Genomic DNA, 16,177 nt, shown 5'->3' with positions numbered 1-16,177 from the left:
TTTTTTGGCAAAAAAACTCTCTATTAAGCATCATGGGGTTAATGAAAAAGGTGTCTTCATTTTAAAGCATCTCTGGGTTTTTGTTTAAGATGTGAAATACTAACATCCTTCCGAGTGCCTGCTTTTACATTTTGTTTGTTTTTTTTTTTTGGCAAAAAAAAAAAAACAATTCACAAAGGCCGATTCTAGCAGCACAATGTGCTAAAATATGGATGGAAAACAAATCAATGGGATTTTACAATTACTTTTATTAACAAACAATTATTTAACTCGATTAATAATAAAAAAATAGATAATAAAAATGCAACTCTTCATTAATAGCAGAGCACAATCCAACATCACAATACCATTTGATCTTAAAGATATAAATTGCTTTAATAATTTTCTAATAATTAATATCGACAATAATTCTTTATTTGACCAAATTTTTCAAAAACTTATGCAATGTTTTCCATTCTTCTGTTCAGTTTTATTTTTTTCCTAGTACTGTAGATTGCTGTTTTAGCTTGACCAATAATGAAATTTGTTAACTGCCATTTGTATTGCTGTAGTCTTTTTTATTTCAAACCCAATATAAAACATTGCTTTGTGAATAAAAGAGAGAGAGGTCGGCTTTCTGTAAAACTTAAATGTGATTCCAGAAATAAATGGAAATAGTCATTTTGTTCTGCTGTTTGTCATTGTGACCCGTGCTGTTAAAGTGAGTCACAATGAACGAATTTTCAAAAAATGTGTTCTTGTTATTTTCACGTTCCATTAGAGAGAAAAAAAGACGCTTCAGAATGATGCATGACTGGATTCAGAAGGGAAAAAATTATTAAGCTACACCTTTTTGAAGTCAGCAAAGTCAATCCGGAGAAAAACACAGTTAAAGTCTTTCTTGTTTGACCCCTTAAGTGTCACCATAGGTGGGACATTTATTCATGTTGTGATTTCCAGCTGTTGCATTCTTAAATTTTCCTTCAGCTTATTCCCTTTATTCATCAGGGGCACCACAGAGGAATGAACTGCCAACTTATTCAGCACATCCATTTACACAGTGTATGCCCTTCTAGCTGCAGTACTGGGAAACACCCGTACAATTAAATTTTTTTAATTCATCTATAGCGCATGTGTTTGGACTGTGGGGGAAACCTGAGCACCCAGAGGAAACCCACACCAACACGGGGAGAACATATTGAAGAATTTGCCCTCTCCTGTGGTTTGTAATGTAATGGGCAGCACAAGTGTCTTGATACCTCAGGCTGTTGATGATGCCATCCACTCTGCAGATCTCTTGCACACCCCCATACTGAATGTAACCCCAAACCATGATTTTTCCTTCACCAAACTTGACTGATTTCTGTGAGAATCTTGGATCCATGTGGGTTCCAATAGGTCTTGTGCAGTATCTGTGATACATGGGATGCAGATTAACAGATGATTCATCTGAAAAATCTACCCTCTGCCACTTTTCCAAATGTAGAAGACAGGTGCTCTTACAACTGAGATCCACGACAATACTTTTGTCAGGTAGTTTTTATGGGTCAAATTTAAACAAACAAATTAGATTTAGTAATGTTCAACTTAATTTGTTTGTTTAATTTCAGCACATATAAATAGTTTACAACCACTCACCTTAAAAAATGTAGTAAATCCAGTGAACAATGATTCCAGCATGTGCCACTTTACAGCAGCTGTATTAGGCAAGGCAAGGCAAGGCAAGTTTATTTATATAGCACATTTCATACACAGTGGCAATTCAAAGTGCTTTACATAAACAGGAATAAAAAAGACAAGTTTAGGAACATAAAATACAGACAATAAAAATTATTGAAAAATTATTAAAAACAGATAAAAACAAATTAAAATGAGTTAAAATAGGTAATAAAAGAATGAAAAAGAAAACGAAAAACATAATAGTGCGATCTGTCGGACGCAGCACAGTGCTCATTCAGTAAAGGCACAGCTAAACAGATGTGTTTTCAGTCTTGATTTGAATGTGCCTAATGTTGGAGCACATCTGATCATTTCTGGAAGCTGATTCCAGCAGCGAGGGGCATAGTGGCTGAAGGCAGATTCACCGTTCTTTGACTGAACTCTTGGAACTTCTAGTTTATATGATCCTAAAGATCTGAGTAATCTGTTAGGTCTGTATTCAGTGAGCATATCTGTGATGTATTGAGGTCCTTGGCCATTTAGTGATTTATAGACCAGTAATAATACTTTAAAATCTATTCTGAATGTAACTGGCAGCCAGTGTAGAGACCTGAGGACAGGTGTGATGTGCTCTGATTTCCTGCTTCTGGTCAGAATTCTGGCTGCAGCGTTCTGGATGAGCTGCAAGTGTCTGACTGTCTTTTTGGGAAGGCCAGTGAGGAGTCCATTACAGTAATCCACCCTGCTGCTGATAAAAGCATGAACAAGTTTCTCTAAGTCTTCACTAGAAACAAAGCATCTGATTCTTGCAATATTTTTTTGAGATGATAGTATGCTGATTTACTGACTGCTTTGACATGACTGTTGAAACTCAGATCTGACTCCAGAGTCACACCAAGATTCTTGACCTTATTTTTTGTCGTTTGACCTTTAGAGCCAAGGTACGCATTCACCTTGAGAACATCATCTCTGTTCCCAAACGCAATGACTTCAGTTTTCTCTTTGTTTAACTGAAGAAAATTTTATTAATCACATACTATTCAACATCTTCACCTTTACAGAAGAATCTATTGAGGGTTATATAAGCACACACTACACAAGTCCATCAAGTCAAAAAGATCCGTGGCTTTGTGCCTCAGCTGTTTTATCTCCTCTTGAGGTGCTACAGGTCTTTTAGGTGGCCTGTCTGTTTGTATCATGCCAACAAAGGCAGGACGACAGACCGATGGAGGTTAATGAGCAAGAAAAGTCAGCCTTTTCTCTTTAGTGACACATGGAGTTGGCGATTTGAGCAAACGTAGCTCTGAATAGGAGTATCTCTCGTTCTCTCTCTCTTTTCTCTCTGCATGTGTCTTTCTTTCTCAGTTCTACATCAGCATGCTTGGCGTGATGTCAGATGAGTACAATCCGGCCCTCATTTTCTGTGCCGCGGAGTAGAAAAAAGCCATGTCCCAGATTTCTAATGAACTAAAGCAAGAGTATTTGACTGGAAAAACAGAGCGCTGCCGTGGAGCGGTGCTGTTTTTTTTCTTGTTTATTTACAGTTGCAGTCGAAATTATTCAACTCCGCTGAGACTGAAGCAATCTACTAATGTAATCTTTTCAGAAGATCCATTTTATTTATATTTTTAATCACATCTGTAACAGTTTAGTTGCATATTAAAATGACCCAGTGTAATGAAACGTTTTTGAGTTACAGGATTTTTAATTTTATTTATTATATGTGAAAATTATTAAACTTCTATTGAACATTGCTCTTTAAATTTTGGTTGGTTAGTTAGTTGGTTGATTTTTTATTTTATTTATTCTTTGGTTGAGGTTGGGTTGTTGGTTGGTTGATTGATTGGTTGTTTTTATTTTTGGTTGGTTGATTTTATTTTTAGTTGGTTGGTTGGTTGGTTGGTTGTTTTGGTTAGCTGGTTGGTAGTTTTTTTTTTGTTTTTTTTTGGGGGGGGGGGTTGGTTGGTTGATTGATTGGTTGTTTTTGTTTTTGGTTGGTTGATTTTATTTTTGGTTGGTTGGTTGGTTGGTTGGTTGGTTGGTTGTTTTGGTTGGTTGGTTGGTAGTTTTTTTGGGGGGGGGGGTTGGATGGTTGATTGATTGGTTGTTTTTATTTTTGGTTGGTTGATTTTATTTTTAGTTGGTTGGTTGGTTGGTTGTTTTGGTTAGCTGGTTGGTAGTTTTTTTTTTTGGGGGGGGGGTTGGTTGATTGATTGGTTGTTTTTATTTTTGGTTGGTTGATTTTATTTTTAGTTGGTTGGTTGGTTGTTGTTTTTTTGGTTGGTTGGTTAGTTTTATCTTTGTTTGGTTGATTTCTTTGGTTGGTTGGTTGATTTATTTATTTAATTTTTTTTTTTTTTTTTGATATTGGTTGGTTCTTTGGTTGGTTGGTTGGTTGGTTGGTTGATTTTATTTTCAGCTGGTTGATTTTTTTGGTTGGTTGGTTGATTTATTTATTTATTTATTTATTTGGGTGATTGGTTGGTTGTTGTTGTTTTTTTTTTTTTTTTTTTTTTTTTTTACTTTGGTTGGTTGGTTGGATGGTTGGTTGATTTTGTTTTTTATTGGGAGGTTGGTTGATTTATTTCTTTGGTTGGTTGTTTGGTTGGTTGGTTAATTTTATTTTCAACTGGTTGATTTCTTTGGTTAGTTGGTTGATTTTTTTGGGGGGGGGTGTTTGGTTGGTTGTTTTTTTATTATTTTTGTTTTTTAGTTTGTTGAATTTGGTTGGTTGGTTAGTTGGTTTTATTTTCAGTTGCTTGATTTCTTTGGTTGGTTGATTGGTTGTTGTTTTTTTTTTGTTTGTTTGTTGATTTTTTTTTCTTTGCTGGGTGGTTGGTTGATTGATTTTTTTGGTTAGTAGGTTGATTTTATTTTTGGTTGGTTGGTTGTTTTTTTAATTTGTTATTTATTTATTTATTTTTGGTTTGGTTAATTCTTATTATTTTTTTGGTTGTGTAGTTGGTTGATTGATTTATTTAGTCGCTTGGTTAGTTGGTTGAATTTTTGGTAGGTTGGTAAAAAAATTTGAAAGTGGAGATTGAGGAGCAAGCCCAATGGGCGAATTTGCAAACTTCAACATTTGGCATAAAAACGTTGTAGTCTTTTGGTTGATGGACAGACGGGGTGTGTGCAAATGCATGTCCTCTTTTTTCATATGGAAGCAGCATGAGTCAGACTGAGTGCAACTAATAAAAGCAGTGTTAAACAGAAAATGTTGTACATATTATACAAACTGAAAATATTTGTGTTACATCATTACTAACTAATTTTGTTTTTAAGAGAGCACACGTTATAAAAACACTTAACAGCTTTAAATATGTATAATACTTATCTCTATGACAAAAACATATGGAGTGTTTTGAGTTTCTTTTGCACTGACTTTAAAAAGACGGGTTTTGTTTCTCACAAAACATTAGACCTCAAGTGTCGAGTCAAGTAGAGGAGCTCCAGATGGATACTTTTATTTCATGTTTTTGGTTTTTGGTTAAAGTTGTTACTCATCTGCCTCTTTCTTTCTTGAATGAGTGACAGTTGTACGCTGTTTGTGCAGTAAGTTAGCATTCCACGCATTTCCGGTTTAAACAAAACACCCACGAACAAACTTAACACAGAGGAGCATAAAAACCGCACAGCCTGCAAGCATTTCTGAAGTGTTATTGTCAGAGCAACACCAACAGAACAGAAATCATTCAGCCTTTAGACAATCTGATGGTTACTTTTTTCATTATGTCCATGTAATAGCACACACTTATATCTATAAGCATTTTCTAATAGCTTGCTGATGCTTTCGTTGGATTTTTTTCATAGTGTTGTGTTCACTGCAGCAAAATGTCTTGCATATCAAAGGTGGTTAATTTTGATTGCGACTGTATGGAGTATGCTGTAAACTAAAGTACAGTTACCCTGCGGTTTGTTTTAATCACTAGTCAGTTGTTCCTTTGGGTTTTGCAGTCTGTTTTGCTGACTCAGGCTTTTCTGATCGGCCTAGAGGTGCTTGTACATGTAATTAAAAAGGGGGGTTTGATTTTTGGGTCATCCGATGCCTCCGTCTGCAGCGTATGCAGTCCAGCTCTGCTAGTTGAATATTTTACCATAATTATTTATGCTAATGGATCTGTGCTGGCAGGCCGCAGATGATAATTGATAGCCTGTTGCTCATCACACTGTCATTTGGAAAGGTGTTGCATTTCTCACGCGCCTGCAAAATCAGTCTTCGCGCCAGTCGCAACATACAAATGTGTCTTTAATTGTTTCTCCTGAGAGTTTTGGCGCATCAGGTTTGCAGGATGTGTTTTCATGTTTCTTTTGAGGATTTCATTCACACCACAGTGAAAATTGACATTTTTTCCATCATCTTGTTGCTCTTATGTGAGCTGCTTTATGTGAATTATAAAAAGAGATGTTAATGTGTTGGCTGATTAAAGGGGGTTGACTAATGCAGTGCATAAATGGTATAGATTTTAATTATTGTCTGTTCTGACAACAGATCCATTTTCAACAATTTTTAATGTACAATTGTTTTGTATGAATAGATTTTGTTGTCAGAAGATTGACATTTAATGAATAATAATATCACATAACACAATATTGCAATATTTATTTCAAATGAATTGCTTTGATTAGTATTAAGCAACAATGTTATGATCTTTTCTGACCTCCTTGTATTTTTTTTAAATATTGGACAAATATACACACACTACTGGTCAATAGTTTGGGGTCAGTTTTTTTTCCATGTCAAAATGTTAAATATTCGTTAAAAATATGAAGAACTGCTTTCTGATTGTGTGTATTTTCACATAAAGTTATTACTCTAGTCATTATTGCTTTTATTACTATTACCAATGATGATAATAATAATAATAATAATAATAATAATAATAATAATAATAATAATAATAATAATAATAATAATAACAATAATAATAATAAATAATAGAGTGATTTCTAAGGCATTATTAGACTCTGAAGACTGGAGTAATGAAGCTGAAAATGCATCTTTAAAATCAATAAAATAAATGATTAAATTAAATTATAAACTACTTTTGAACAGCGATTTTAAAGTGCAATATATTCACAATTTTATAATTTGTACTGTATTTTTGATTAAATGAATGCAGTATTGGTGAGCAGAAGAAGCCTTTTTTAAAACGTTTAAAAATCCTACTGTCCCCAAACTTTTGATTGGTCCTGTATATATGTTTATACAACAGTTTTGTCTGGTTCTCAAATCTGATTGGCTGATAGACATGTGATATTCTGCAATAACAGCACTTGTTGGTCACTTGTTAATCCACAGCAGGTTGTGGATTACTCCGCCCACACAGAGTGACAGCAGATCAATAAACTCACTACAGTTTGACAAATATTGCTGCTGTTGAACAACATAATTTTGAGGTTTTTTATTCGAGAATGTAGTTGTTTAGATTGCAGCTATGCAGTTTTTTTTTATATAAGGATATTGTCTAGTTTAAATATTTATAAATCTGGAGATACAGCACTTCGGCATCAATCAGCCCGTCATACTGAGCAAAGTAAAGACAGTTGATGTTCCACTGCAAGATGGCAACAGAAACAGCATAATAAGACTTTAGAGGAGAAAAATTCAGTGTAATTTCAAACTACAGCTGATTAAATGATTATAAAACTGATAAGTGACATTCTAAGTGGATCTCTTTCTTTTGTATTGTGTAGTGCTGTGTTTATACCATAGTAATTTGGTAATGTTTACTTAGTTTTTTCTATTTTGGGGTTAATTATTGCGATCTCCCGATTCCAACAGAGAAATACTGGGAAATCTCTGTAGACTGAGGGCATTTCATGCTGTTCAGCCTTATTATCTTAATTTCTGAGCAAAACCACCTGTTTTGTCATCATTTTAAACATTACGCTAGAGAATCATTCAAACACTGGCTCTAAAGAGACCTTTTGTGAAGAAGCAATGTTTTGTGGTAGTAAAGTACTTCCTCATACAAAAACATTTTTAGACTTTCCATGTCTACATACAGGATTATACCGTCAAACTGTTGCATAAAAGCAATATCACACTTATAGCAGTAAAATATGGCTGTATATCGTCACTGGTGGGATACTAAGGCACTCGGCCTGCGTCCTTGAGCCAACGCACACCTCCCATCAGTGCAGATATGCAGCTACATATATATATATATATATATATATATATATATATATATATATATATATATATATATATATATATATATATATATATATATATATATATAAATGTATGTATGTGTGTGTGTGTATGTATGTATATATATATATATATATATATATATATATATATATATATATATATATATATATATATATATATATATAAGCTGTCAATTGATTAAAAAAGTTAACTAATTAATCAAACTTTTTGAAAATTAATTGCGATTAATCACATTTAAAAGACAGAAACTTGTAATTTTGGCTATTCAAATGTAAATTTAATGTAAACACAAGACAAAAACTATTTAAATTCAAAATATATTTGTTTATTAGATATTTTGTTTAACTTGTAACACAGATTTCTTCATGTAAACAACAAACCCACTATAAACCATCAAGATTCTGGCTTGACAACCATATTTATAACATAAATTAAAACACGGGCATGTTAATGCCATTTGAATTTCAAAACAATCAATGCCATCCAGCGGATGCACGTCCAGCCGCAACCCATCACTGGGAAACACCCTTACACATTCATTTACACAAACACTACTGATAATTTAGCCTCCCTAATTCACCTGTACCGCATGCCTTTGTACTTGTGAAGGAAACTGGAGTACCTGGAGCAAACAAGGGGAGAACATGCAAACTCCACAAAGAAGTGCCAACTGACTCAGCTGAGGCTCAAACCAGCGACCTTCTTTGTGAGGTGACAGCACTACCTACTGCACCACCGCTTTCCAGCACTTTTCCATTTTTTTATTTTTTATTTTTATTTGAGCTATTACTTTACATTCATGCATTAAACAGATGCTCTCATCCAGAGCTTTTTTCAATAGACAAAAACAAAGTTCAGTAATATTTATATAGTGCCTGTGTTTTTTATACGCTAGCAAACAAATCAAAGCAGAGCTGAAATACAAACGAGATTTTTCCAGCAATAAAAATAGTTTTTGCTCCTCTATTGACTGTCATAGTTCATATCTCCACCAAAATAGAACAGGACGAGTGAGCAAAATTGTAGTGTAAGCTCCATCAAATAGTATTTTCATGCACAAAAGCGTTGTTCTCCTGGAATCTTCATAAACGGTGTGTGAATGACAGCTCTGAGATCAGGGAAAACACTCCTCTGAGATCTCAATCTGCTCTTTATCCAAACGGTGGCAGTTTTGTCGAGCTCAAAAACCCCTCTGTGGCCCAAAGAAACTCTCCAATACTTCACTGAGCAACTGATGTTGGGCTGTCAGATTGTGATTTTGACTTTCATTAATGCTTTCGGTCCCAATGGTCACGTTTTTGTTCTTTTTTTGATGAGAATTTAGTTTCAAGTTTTGAAGGGTAAATCCAAGGTTGCTGTGTTTTACACTTCAAATGACTGTCTAGATTTCATTTGGATGATTTGACATGGCTGTGGGTTTTGTGTGTCCGGGCATTTTAATTTTCTAGTCCTTAGTGCATTTTATTTATTTATTTATTTATTTTATTTAATTTGTATTACTTAATTAGTATTATTAGCTATTGAAACAACAGTTTCTGTGACATACACTTAAAATATGTGTATGTATTTTTTGTTTGTTTGTTTTGGAACTAAAATATGTTTATTAGAAAAAAATACATAGTTTTATTTTTTGGCTTTAAAAAAAACTGTATAAGCTATTTTTATAAAGTGTGAATTAGTATAAATTATTGCCTAATAAACTTTTTTTTTCTTTAAAAAACCTTGTATATGAGCATTTGTCTTTATCTTTTTCTTAAAAATAAAACAGCAAAGTCAAGATAAATGCCATTTCAATTAAACTTTTCAGCTTTAATATAAAATAGTTGTAAAATATTTTAGTGGGTTTTGCATGATAAAATTTTTTTTTTCTTTAAGAAAACTAGTATAGTGACATAAAATCTAGATAATTGTATTTTTCTTTGCATTTTTTAGCTTTAACATAAAAAATATTTGTAAAATAATTAATAAGTTTTGCCTGATCCACATTTTTTGTTCCTAAAGAAAACTTGTAGTGACATTAAATTTGTCTTTCACTTTTCCTTTACAAAAACCAGCTAAATTAATTAAGAAAAATGTCATTTTATTTGTATTTTTCAGCTTTACTATAAATTATTTATAAAATACTTTATTGAGTTTCACCTGATAATCATTTATTTTTCTGATAGAAAACTTGTATAGTAACTTTAAATTTGTCTTAAACTTTTCCTTTATAAATTAACTGCTAAATTAATCAAGATAAATTTTATTTTCTTGCAATTTTTCATCTTTATTATAAAAATTATTTGTAAAATATTTTAATAGGCTTTTCCTAATAAACATTTTTTTTCTTTAAGAAATTGTCTTTATCCATTTCTTTAAAACCGGCAAAATCAAGATAAATGTCATTTTATTTTTATTTTTCAGGTTTAATGTAATTTAATTCAAAAATATTTTAACAGGTGTTGCCTAATAAACATTTTTTTAAAAACTTTTTTTCTAAAGAAAACTTGTATAGTAGCTTTAAATTTGTCTTTAACTTTTTCTTTAAAAAAAAAAAAGCTAAATTAAGATAATTGTAAATTTATTTGTATTTTTCATCTTTATTATAAAAATGATTTGTAAAATATTATAATGGGTTTTGCCTTGTATTGGGAAAATACATTTGTATATTTTTATTTCTTAAATAACAGCAAAATTTAAATAATTTTCATTTTATTTGTATTTTTCATGCTTTAATATAAAATATTTTTTTTATTATTTAAGTGGGTTTTGCCTGATAAACAACTTTTTCCTGAAGAAAACTTGTATGGTAACTTTAAATTTGTTTTTAAATTTGTTTTTACAAAAAAAAAAAAAAAAAAAAACCTGTAAAATTAATTAAGATAAATGTCATTTTATCTGTATAATGTTTTATTATAAAAAATATTTTAATGAGTTTCACCTGATAAACATTTATTTTCTTTAAGAAAACTTGAATAGTGTCATTAAATATGTCTTTATATTAGTTCTTAAAAAAAAAAAAAAACAATAACAAAGATAAATGTATTTTTATTTTGTATTTTTTAGCTTTAATTAAAAAATGCAAAATAATTGAAAGGGTTTCACCTGAAAAACATATAATATATTTATTTATATTTTTATATTTATATTTTTATTTATTTTATTTTATTTTTATTTTTCCCTTCCTAATTTTGTATCTGATATTTTTTTCTGATATCAGCTTTTGCATAAATCATATGCAAAACAGCTAGTTTGTGTTTAGCCATTTTTCTGCTTGCTACACTAAAATATTCTTGTAAATTTGGGTTAATATTACATATGGTAACTTAAAAATGCAACCCAGTGTTAGAATTCCCTATACTTTACCCAAACTGGGTTGAAACAGTCTAGCATTTTTAACTAATCAATTATTTAAACTGAAATCAATATTTCATATCCGCGTGTTTATTAATTCAGGAAATAGCCATTCATGAGCATGATAGTGTCCAGTCAGCTGCTCATTAAAATGAACCCTTCCGGATGATACAGGACTCTTCTGCTTAGGCTTTATGTTGTAATAATGTCTGGTTTGCTGTACATTATGGCTTACATATTGACCAGCTCTGCACTTTCAGACTCCCATGGGCTGCACATATTTTTACCTGTTTCTGAGCAAGTCTACTGTGTATTACAGTATATGGTGAAAGTTTTCACTATTTAAAATGACCGCAACAAATATTTTCAAATAACAAGGCTTGGGCTACAAATAATTTGTATGTGTCAGGCTGACTTAATAAATAATGTGTTTTTGACCAGGGTCTATTTTATATTTGTCAGGATTTTTTGAAACGTGGAAAGGAATACAGACACTGCAGGCATTTTATGCACAGTTGAAAATTATTCTATTATCATTCATTCATTCATTCATTCATTCATTTTTAGCTTAGTCCCTTTATTAATCAGGGTTTGCCACACCAAATGAACCGCCAACTTATCCAGCATTTGTTTTACGCAGCGAATGTTCTTCCAGCTGCAACCCAACACTGGGCAACACCCATGCACTCTTGCATTCACACATATACACTATGACCAATTTAGCTGATTTAATTAAAGTATACCGCATGTCTTTGGACTGTGGGGGAAACCGGAGCACCCTGAGGAAACATTCACCAACACTGAGAGAACATGCAAACTCCACACAGAAATCTCCAACTGGCCAGCCGAGGCTCGAACTAGCAACCTTCTTGCTGTGATCATATTAACAGTAATAAATGATCAAATATTAATAGATTCATTCATTCATTCACTTTCTTTTCAGCTTAGTCCCTTTATTAATATGGGGTCAAGGTGTTCAGTATTTTGATGACAGCCTTTCCACAGATTAGTAGTAAACTAAGATAATTTCATAATGAAAATCTTAAATTCATGCTAACCAACAAGTGATCAAAGAAAATGTATTAATGTAATTCAGATATATAAAATATGAATTGTTGCTTACTTTAAACTTAAACTATGTTGTTCTAATAAAATTATTTTTTTTTTAAAGATTTTGTCAAATAAAATATTTTTCTAGAGTCATCCACCATAATTTTGTGGCTCAATATATATATATATATATATATGTATATATATATATATATATATATATATATATATATATATATATATATATATATATATATATATATATTTTTTTTTTTTTTTTTTTTTTTTTGGCATATATATATGAGCAATATCACACGAGTAGCAGTGCAATATGGCTGTATATCGGCACTGGTGGGAGGCATCCGTTGGCACGAGGCCGCAGTTTACAACAGTTTGACGCATAATTGTGTAAATAAAACAAAATCAAACATGGAAGGTATCAAAAACCCTTTTGTATGAGGAACTACTTTCTTCCCCCTTGGATTCAAACCATAAACTGACAGTTAAACAGCTGAGCAAGCATCTTTTAAACTTTAGATCTGTATATGTCTGCTTTTCGTTGGCTGTATGTGGGCGGAGTAATACACAAAGGGTAAAGAGGCTGTACGGGTGCTGTTATTACTTAAATATATCACAGCTATCAGCCAATCAGATTCGAGAACCAGACAGAACTGTTGTATATATGAGCAATATCACACGAGTAGCAGTGTGATATGGCTGTATATTGGCACTGGTGGGAGGTGTGCGTTGGCACAGGGCCGCAGGCCAAGTGCCCCCACCAGTGCCGATATACAGCCATATCGCACTGCTACATGTGTGATATTGCGTTTATACAACAGTTTGACGACATAATTCTGTATATAAAAACAAAAACATGGAGAGTCTCAAAAACCCTTTTGTATGAGGAACTACTTTCTTCCGCCTTGGGTTCAAATCATAAGCTGACAGTTAAACAGTTGAGCAAGCATCTTTTAAACTTTAGATCTGTAGTGTCTGCTTTTTGCTGGCTGTATGTGGGCGGAGTAATACACAAAGGGTAAAGAGGCTGTAAGGGTGCTGATATTACTTAAATATATCACGGCTCTCAGATTCGAGAAAAAGACAGAACTTTTGCGTATATATAATATATATATAATGTAATAGAAAATACTGGGATTTTTTTTTTCTTTGCTCTGTTAAACATCACTTGGGAAATATTTAAAAATAAAGATTTCATTAATCTTACAACTGTACATAGACAACATATTAAACTAAAGTGGAGTCTCTAATATTTCAAATAAATTTTGTGTAAAAATGTAAAAATATGAATTAAATTATTTTTCATCGCCATTCAGCATTATTTATTTATGTAAAAATTGAAGCATACATACTCTGACATGTATATATTAACTCTAAGTATATTCAAGAATAAGTGATCATACCTCATTGGATTGTGTTTTCCCTTCACTTTATTGGGGCATTAGGACTCACAGGTTGAGCGCCCACTGCTGGCCTCACTTACACCACTTCCAACAGCAACCTAGTTTTCCCATGTGGTCTCCAATCCAGTTACTAGCCAGATTCAGGCCTACTTAGCTTCAGTGAGTAATCGGTTTTAATTAATAAATTAAGTTGAACATTACTAAATATAATTTATTTGTTTAAATTCAGCCCATATAAATTGTTTGCAACCACTTACCTTAAAGAAATAAGTAAATCCCAAGAATCTTATTTTTTCAGTGCAAGCTGAGTTGTACAGTGCATATTACAGTATGTTTATGTCTATTGTGTCCACAGGTGATAAACGGGGAGCGTGTGGAGATCCAGGGACTCCGGCTCATGCCACCCGAGAGGAGAGCAGTTTCCAGCAGCACGCCAAAGTTCGCTTCACCTGCTCCACGGGTCACACTCTCTACGGCTCGGCTGAGCGGATCTGCTTCCCCAACGGCACCTGGTCCGGCCGACAGCCCACCTGCAAACGTGAGTGACTCTTGGAGACAGCATGAATAATGCATAACACTGTGCGCGCACACACACACACACACCGAGATAGGCATCAAATGAGAGGACTTTGCACTCGTCTAACATTTGAGTCGGTGTCAAAACATTCATGCTTTCTGTAATCCACGTGAGAGATGACCTTAAACCAGAGGATTTTCAGGAAATGTTGGATTTTTTTATGCAGTTTTTGCATCTCTTTAAATGGGGAGATATTATGCATATTTTTATGAGATAAGATGTAAAATAAGACTCTGATGTCCTTAGACTGTTTATGTGAAGATTCAGCTCAAAATAGACAAAAAATAATGTTTAATATCTTGTTGAAACTGCCCTTTTTAGATTTTGATTTAAGACTGGGCTGATAAAACTCTATCGATATTTATTGACCGAACACCATTGTCAGTAACGATAAAAAAAAGTTTGGTTTGAAGTTTTCAACACAGGCTCATTCTACATTGTTGTAATTTCACAAGAGAATGAGGTGGCCAATCAAACGCAGCCGGGGACGTGCATGTTTATGATACAATGTGGATTGTCAGAGTCAGTGGCGCCCTCAGAAAATTTTTTTAGGGGTGCCCAGAAGAGGCCGCACCAAATCTTAGGGTGGCACACAAAAAATAACTTTCAGTGTAATGTTTTTTTTTTTTTTTCTGGTAAATGAAATAATGTGGTTTTAATTATATATATATATATATATATATATATATATATATATATATATATATATATATATATATATATATATATATATATATATATATATATATATATATATATATATACAGTTGAAGTCAGAATTATTAGCCCCCTTTTGATTTTTTTTCTTTTTTTTTATATTTTCCAAATTATGTTTAACAGAGCAAGGAAATTTTCACAGTATGTCTGATAATATTTTTTCTTCTGGAGGAAGTCTTATTTGTTTTATTTCAGCTAGAATAAAAGCAGTTTTAAATTTTTTTAAAAACAATTTTGGGACAATATTATTAGCCCCTTTAAGCTATTTTTTTTTTTCGATAGTCTACAGAACAAACCATTGTTATACAATAACTTGCCTAATTACCCTAACCTGCCTAGTTCACCTTATTTACCGAGTTAAGCCTTTAAATGTCACTTTAAGCTGTATAGAAGTGTCTTGGAAAATATCAAGTAAAATATAATTTACTGTCTTCATGGCAACAATAAAATAAATCAGTTATTAGAAATAGGTTTCTAAAACTATTATGCTTAGAAATGTGCTGAAACAATCTTCCCTCCATTAAACAGAAATTTGGGAAAAAAATAAACAGGGACGCTAATAATTCAGGGGGGGCTAATACTTCTGACTTCAACTGTATATATTAAGGGTGTAATGATACGCTATTCGTATTGAACAGTTTGGTACGAGACATTCGGTTCGGTACGCATTACAAACCGAACGATTCAATTTAGACTAACATCTAAAAAGATAAAAGGGAATAAGTACAAAATATAATGTTTTCAGTGCTCATGTGCTCATAATGCTCAAAATGGCATCCCTAATATCATCTTAAACAGTTGACCATCGCTTTTGAACTCAGAATATCACTTTAATAAAGCATGCACTCCTTAGCAATCATGCTAGCTTCTGTGTCAGCCTGGCTGCCCTGGACCCCCGACACAAAAGAGCTAACCTCCAAACACTACTCCAGGCACGCTACACTAGCTCGCAAAATGGCTAGTAACGTTAATCTAATCCCAGACATCCCAAGTCTCCCGGAAGCTTCAGGAGACTCTTGGATGCCCGCAAACGAATGATAATCTTCTGTAAATCGCACGTCTCCCCCCCGGTCCTTAAATACGTTGCACACCCCTCTCCACCGCATCCCTCCCAGCTCTTCAGGTACGTTGGGCACAACTCACCCCCGCCACTCAGGTACAACGCACGCACACGCCCCCACCGCTCTTCAGATACATCGTGCACCATCACCGCTACCAAGAGAGTGGTGGAAAAAAAACATTGAGAAATCTTAATCAGTA

At 33.0% G+C, this 16,177-nt stretch overlaps 1 protein-coding gene and 1 long non-coding RNA gene across 6 annotated transcripts in view; one reads left to right on the top strand and one right to left on the bottom strand.

Moving 5' to 3' along the window:
* Positions 1 to 16,177, top strand: part of csmd3a (CUB and Sushi multiple domains 3a) — a 598,216-nt gene that overhangs the window by 488,322 nt on the left and 93,717 nt on the right. For all 5 annotated transcript variants that reach the window (XM_068214255.2, XM_068214256.2, XM_021467030.3 and 2 more), the window contains one exon: positions 13,979 to 14,161. In XM_068214255.2, coding sequence (XP_068070356.1) covers positions 13,979 to 14,161 — 183 coding nt within the window. The remainder of the gene's footprint in view (positions 1 to 13,978; positions 14,162 to 16,177) is intronic.
* LOC141378326 (uncharacterized) lies at positions 231 to 14,196 on the bottom strand. Its single transcript, XR_012392539.1, has 4 exons — positions 13,881 to 14,196; positions 13,624 to 13,769; positions 1,618 to 1,676; positions 231 to 1,391 (listed from the first exon to the last, which is right to left on the bottom strand). It is a non-coding gene; the product is annotated as an uncharacterized lncRNA (long non-coding RNA).

Source organism: Danio rerio, chromosome 16 (assembly GCF_049306965.1).
Source record: "Danio rerio strain Tuebingen ecotype United States chromosome 16, GRCz12tu, whole genome shotgun sequence".
Lineage (NCBI taxonomy): Eukaryota > Metazoa > Chordata > Actinopteri > Cypriniformes > Danionidae > Danio > Danio rerio.
Note: the sequence above shows the minus strand (reverse complement) of the source record. Positions and strands in the feature narration are given on the sequence as shown.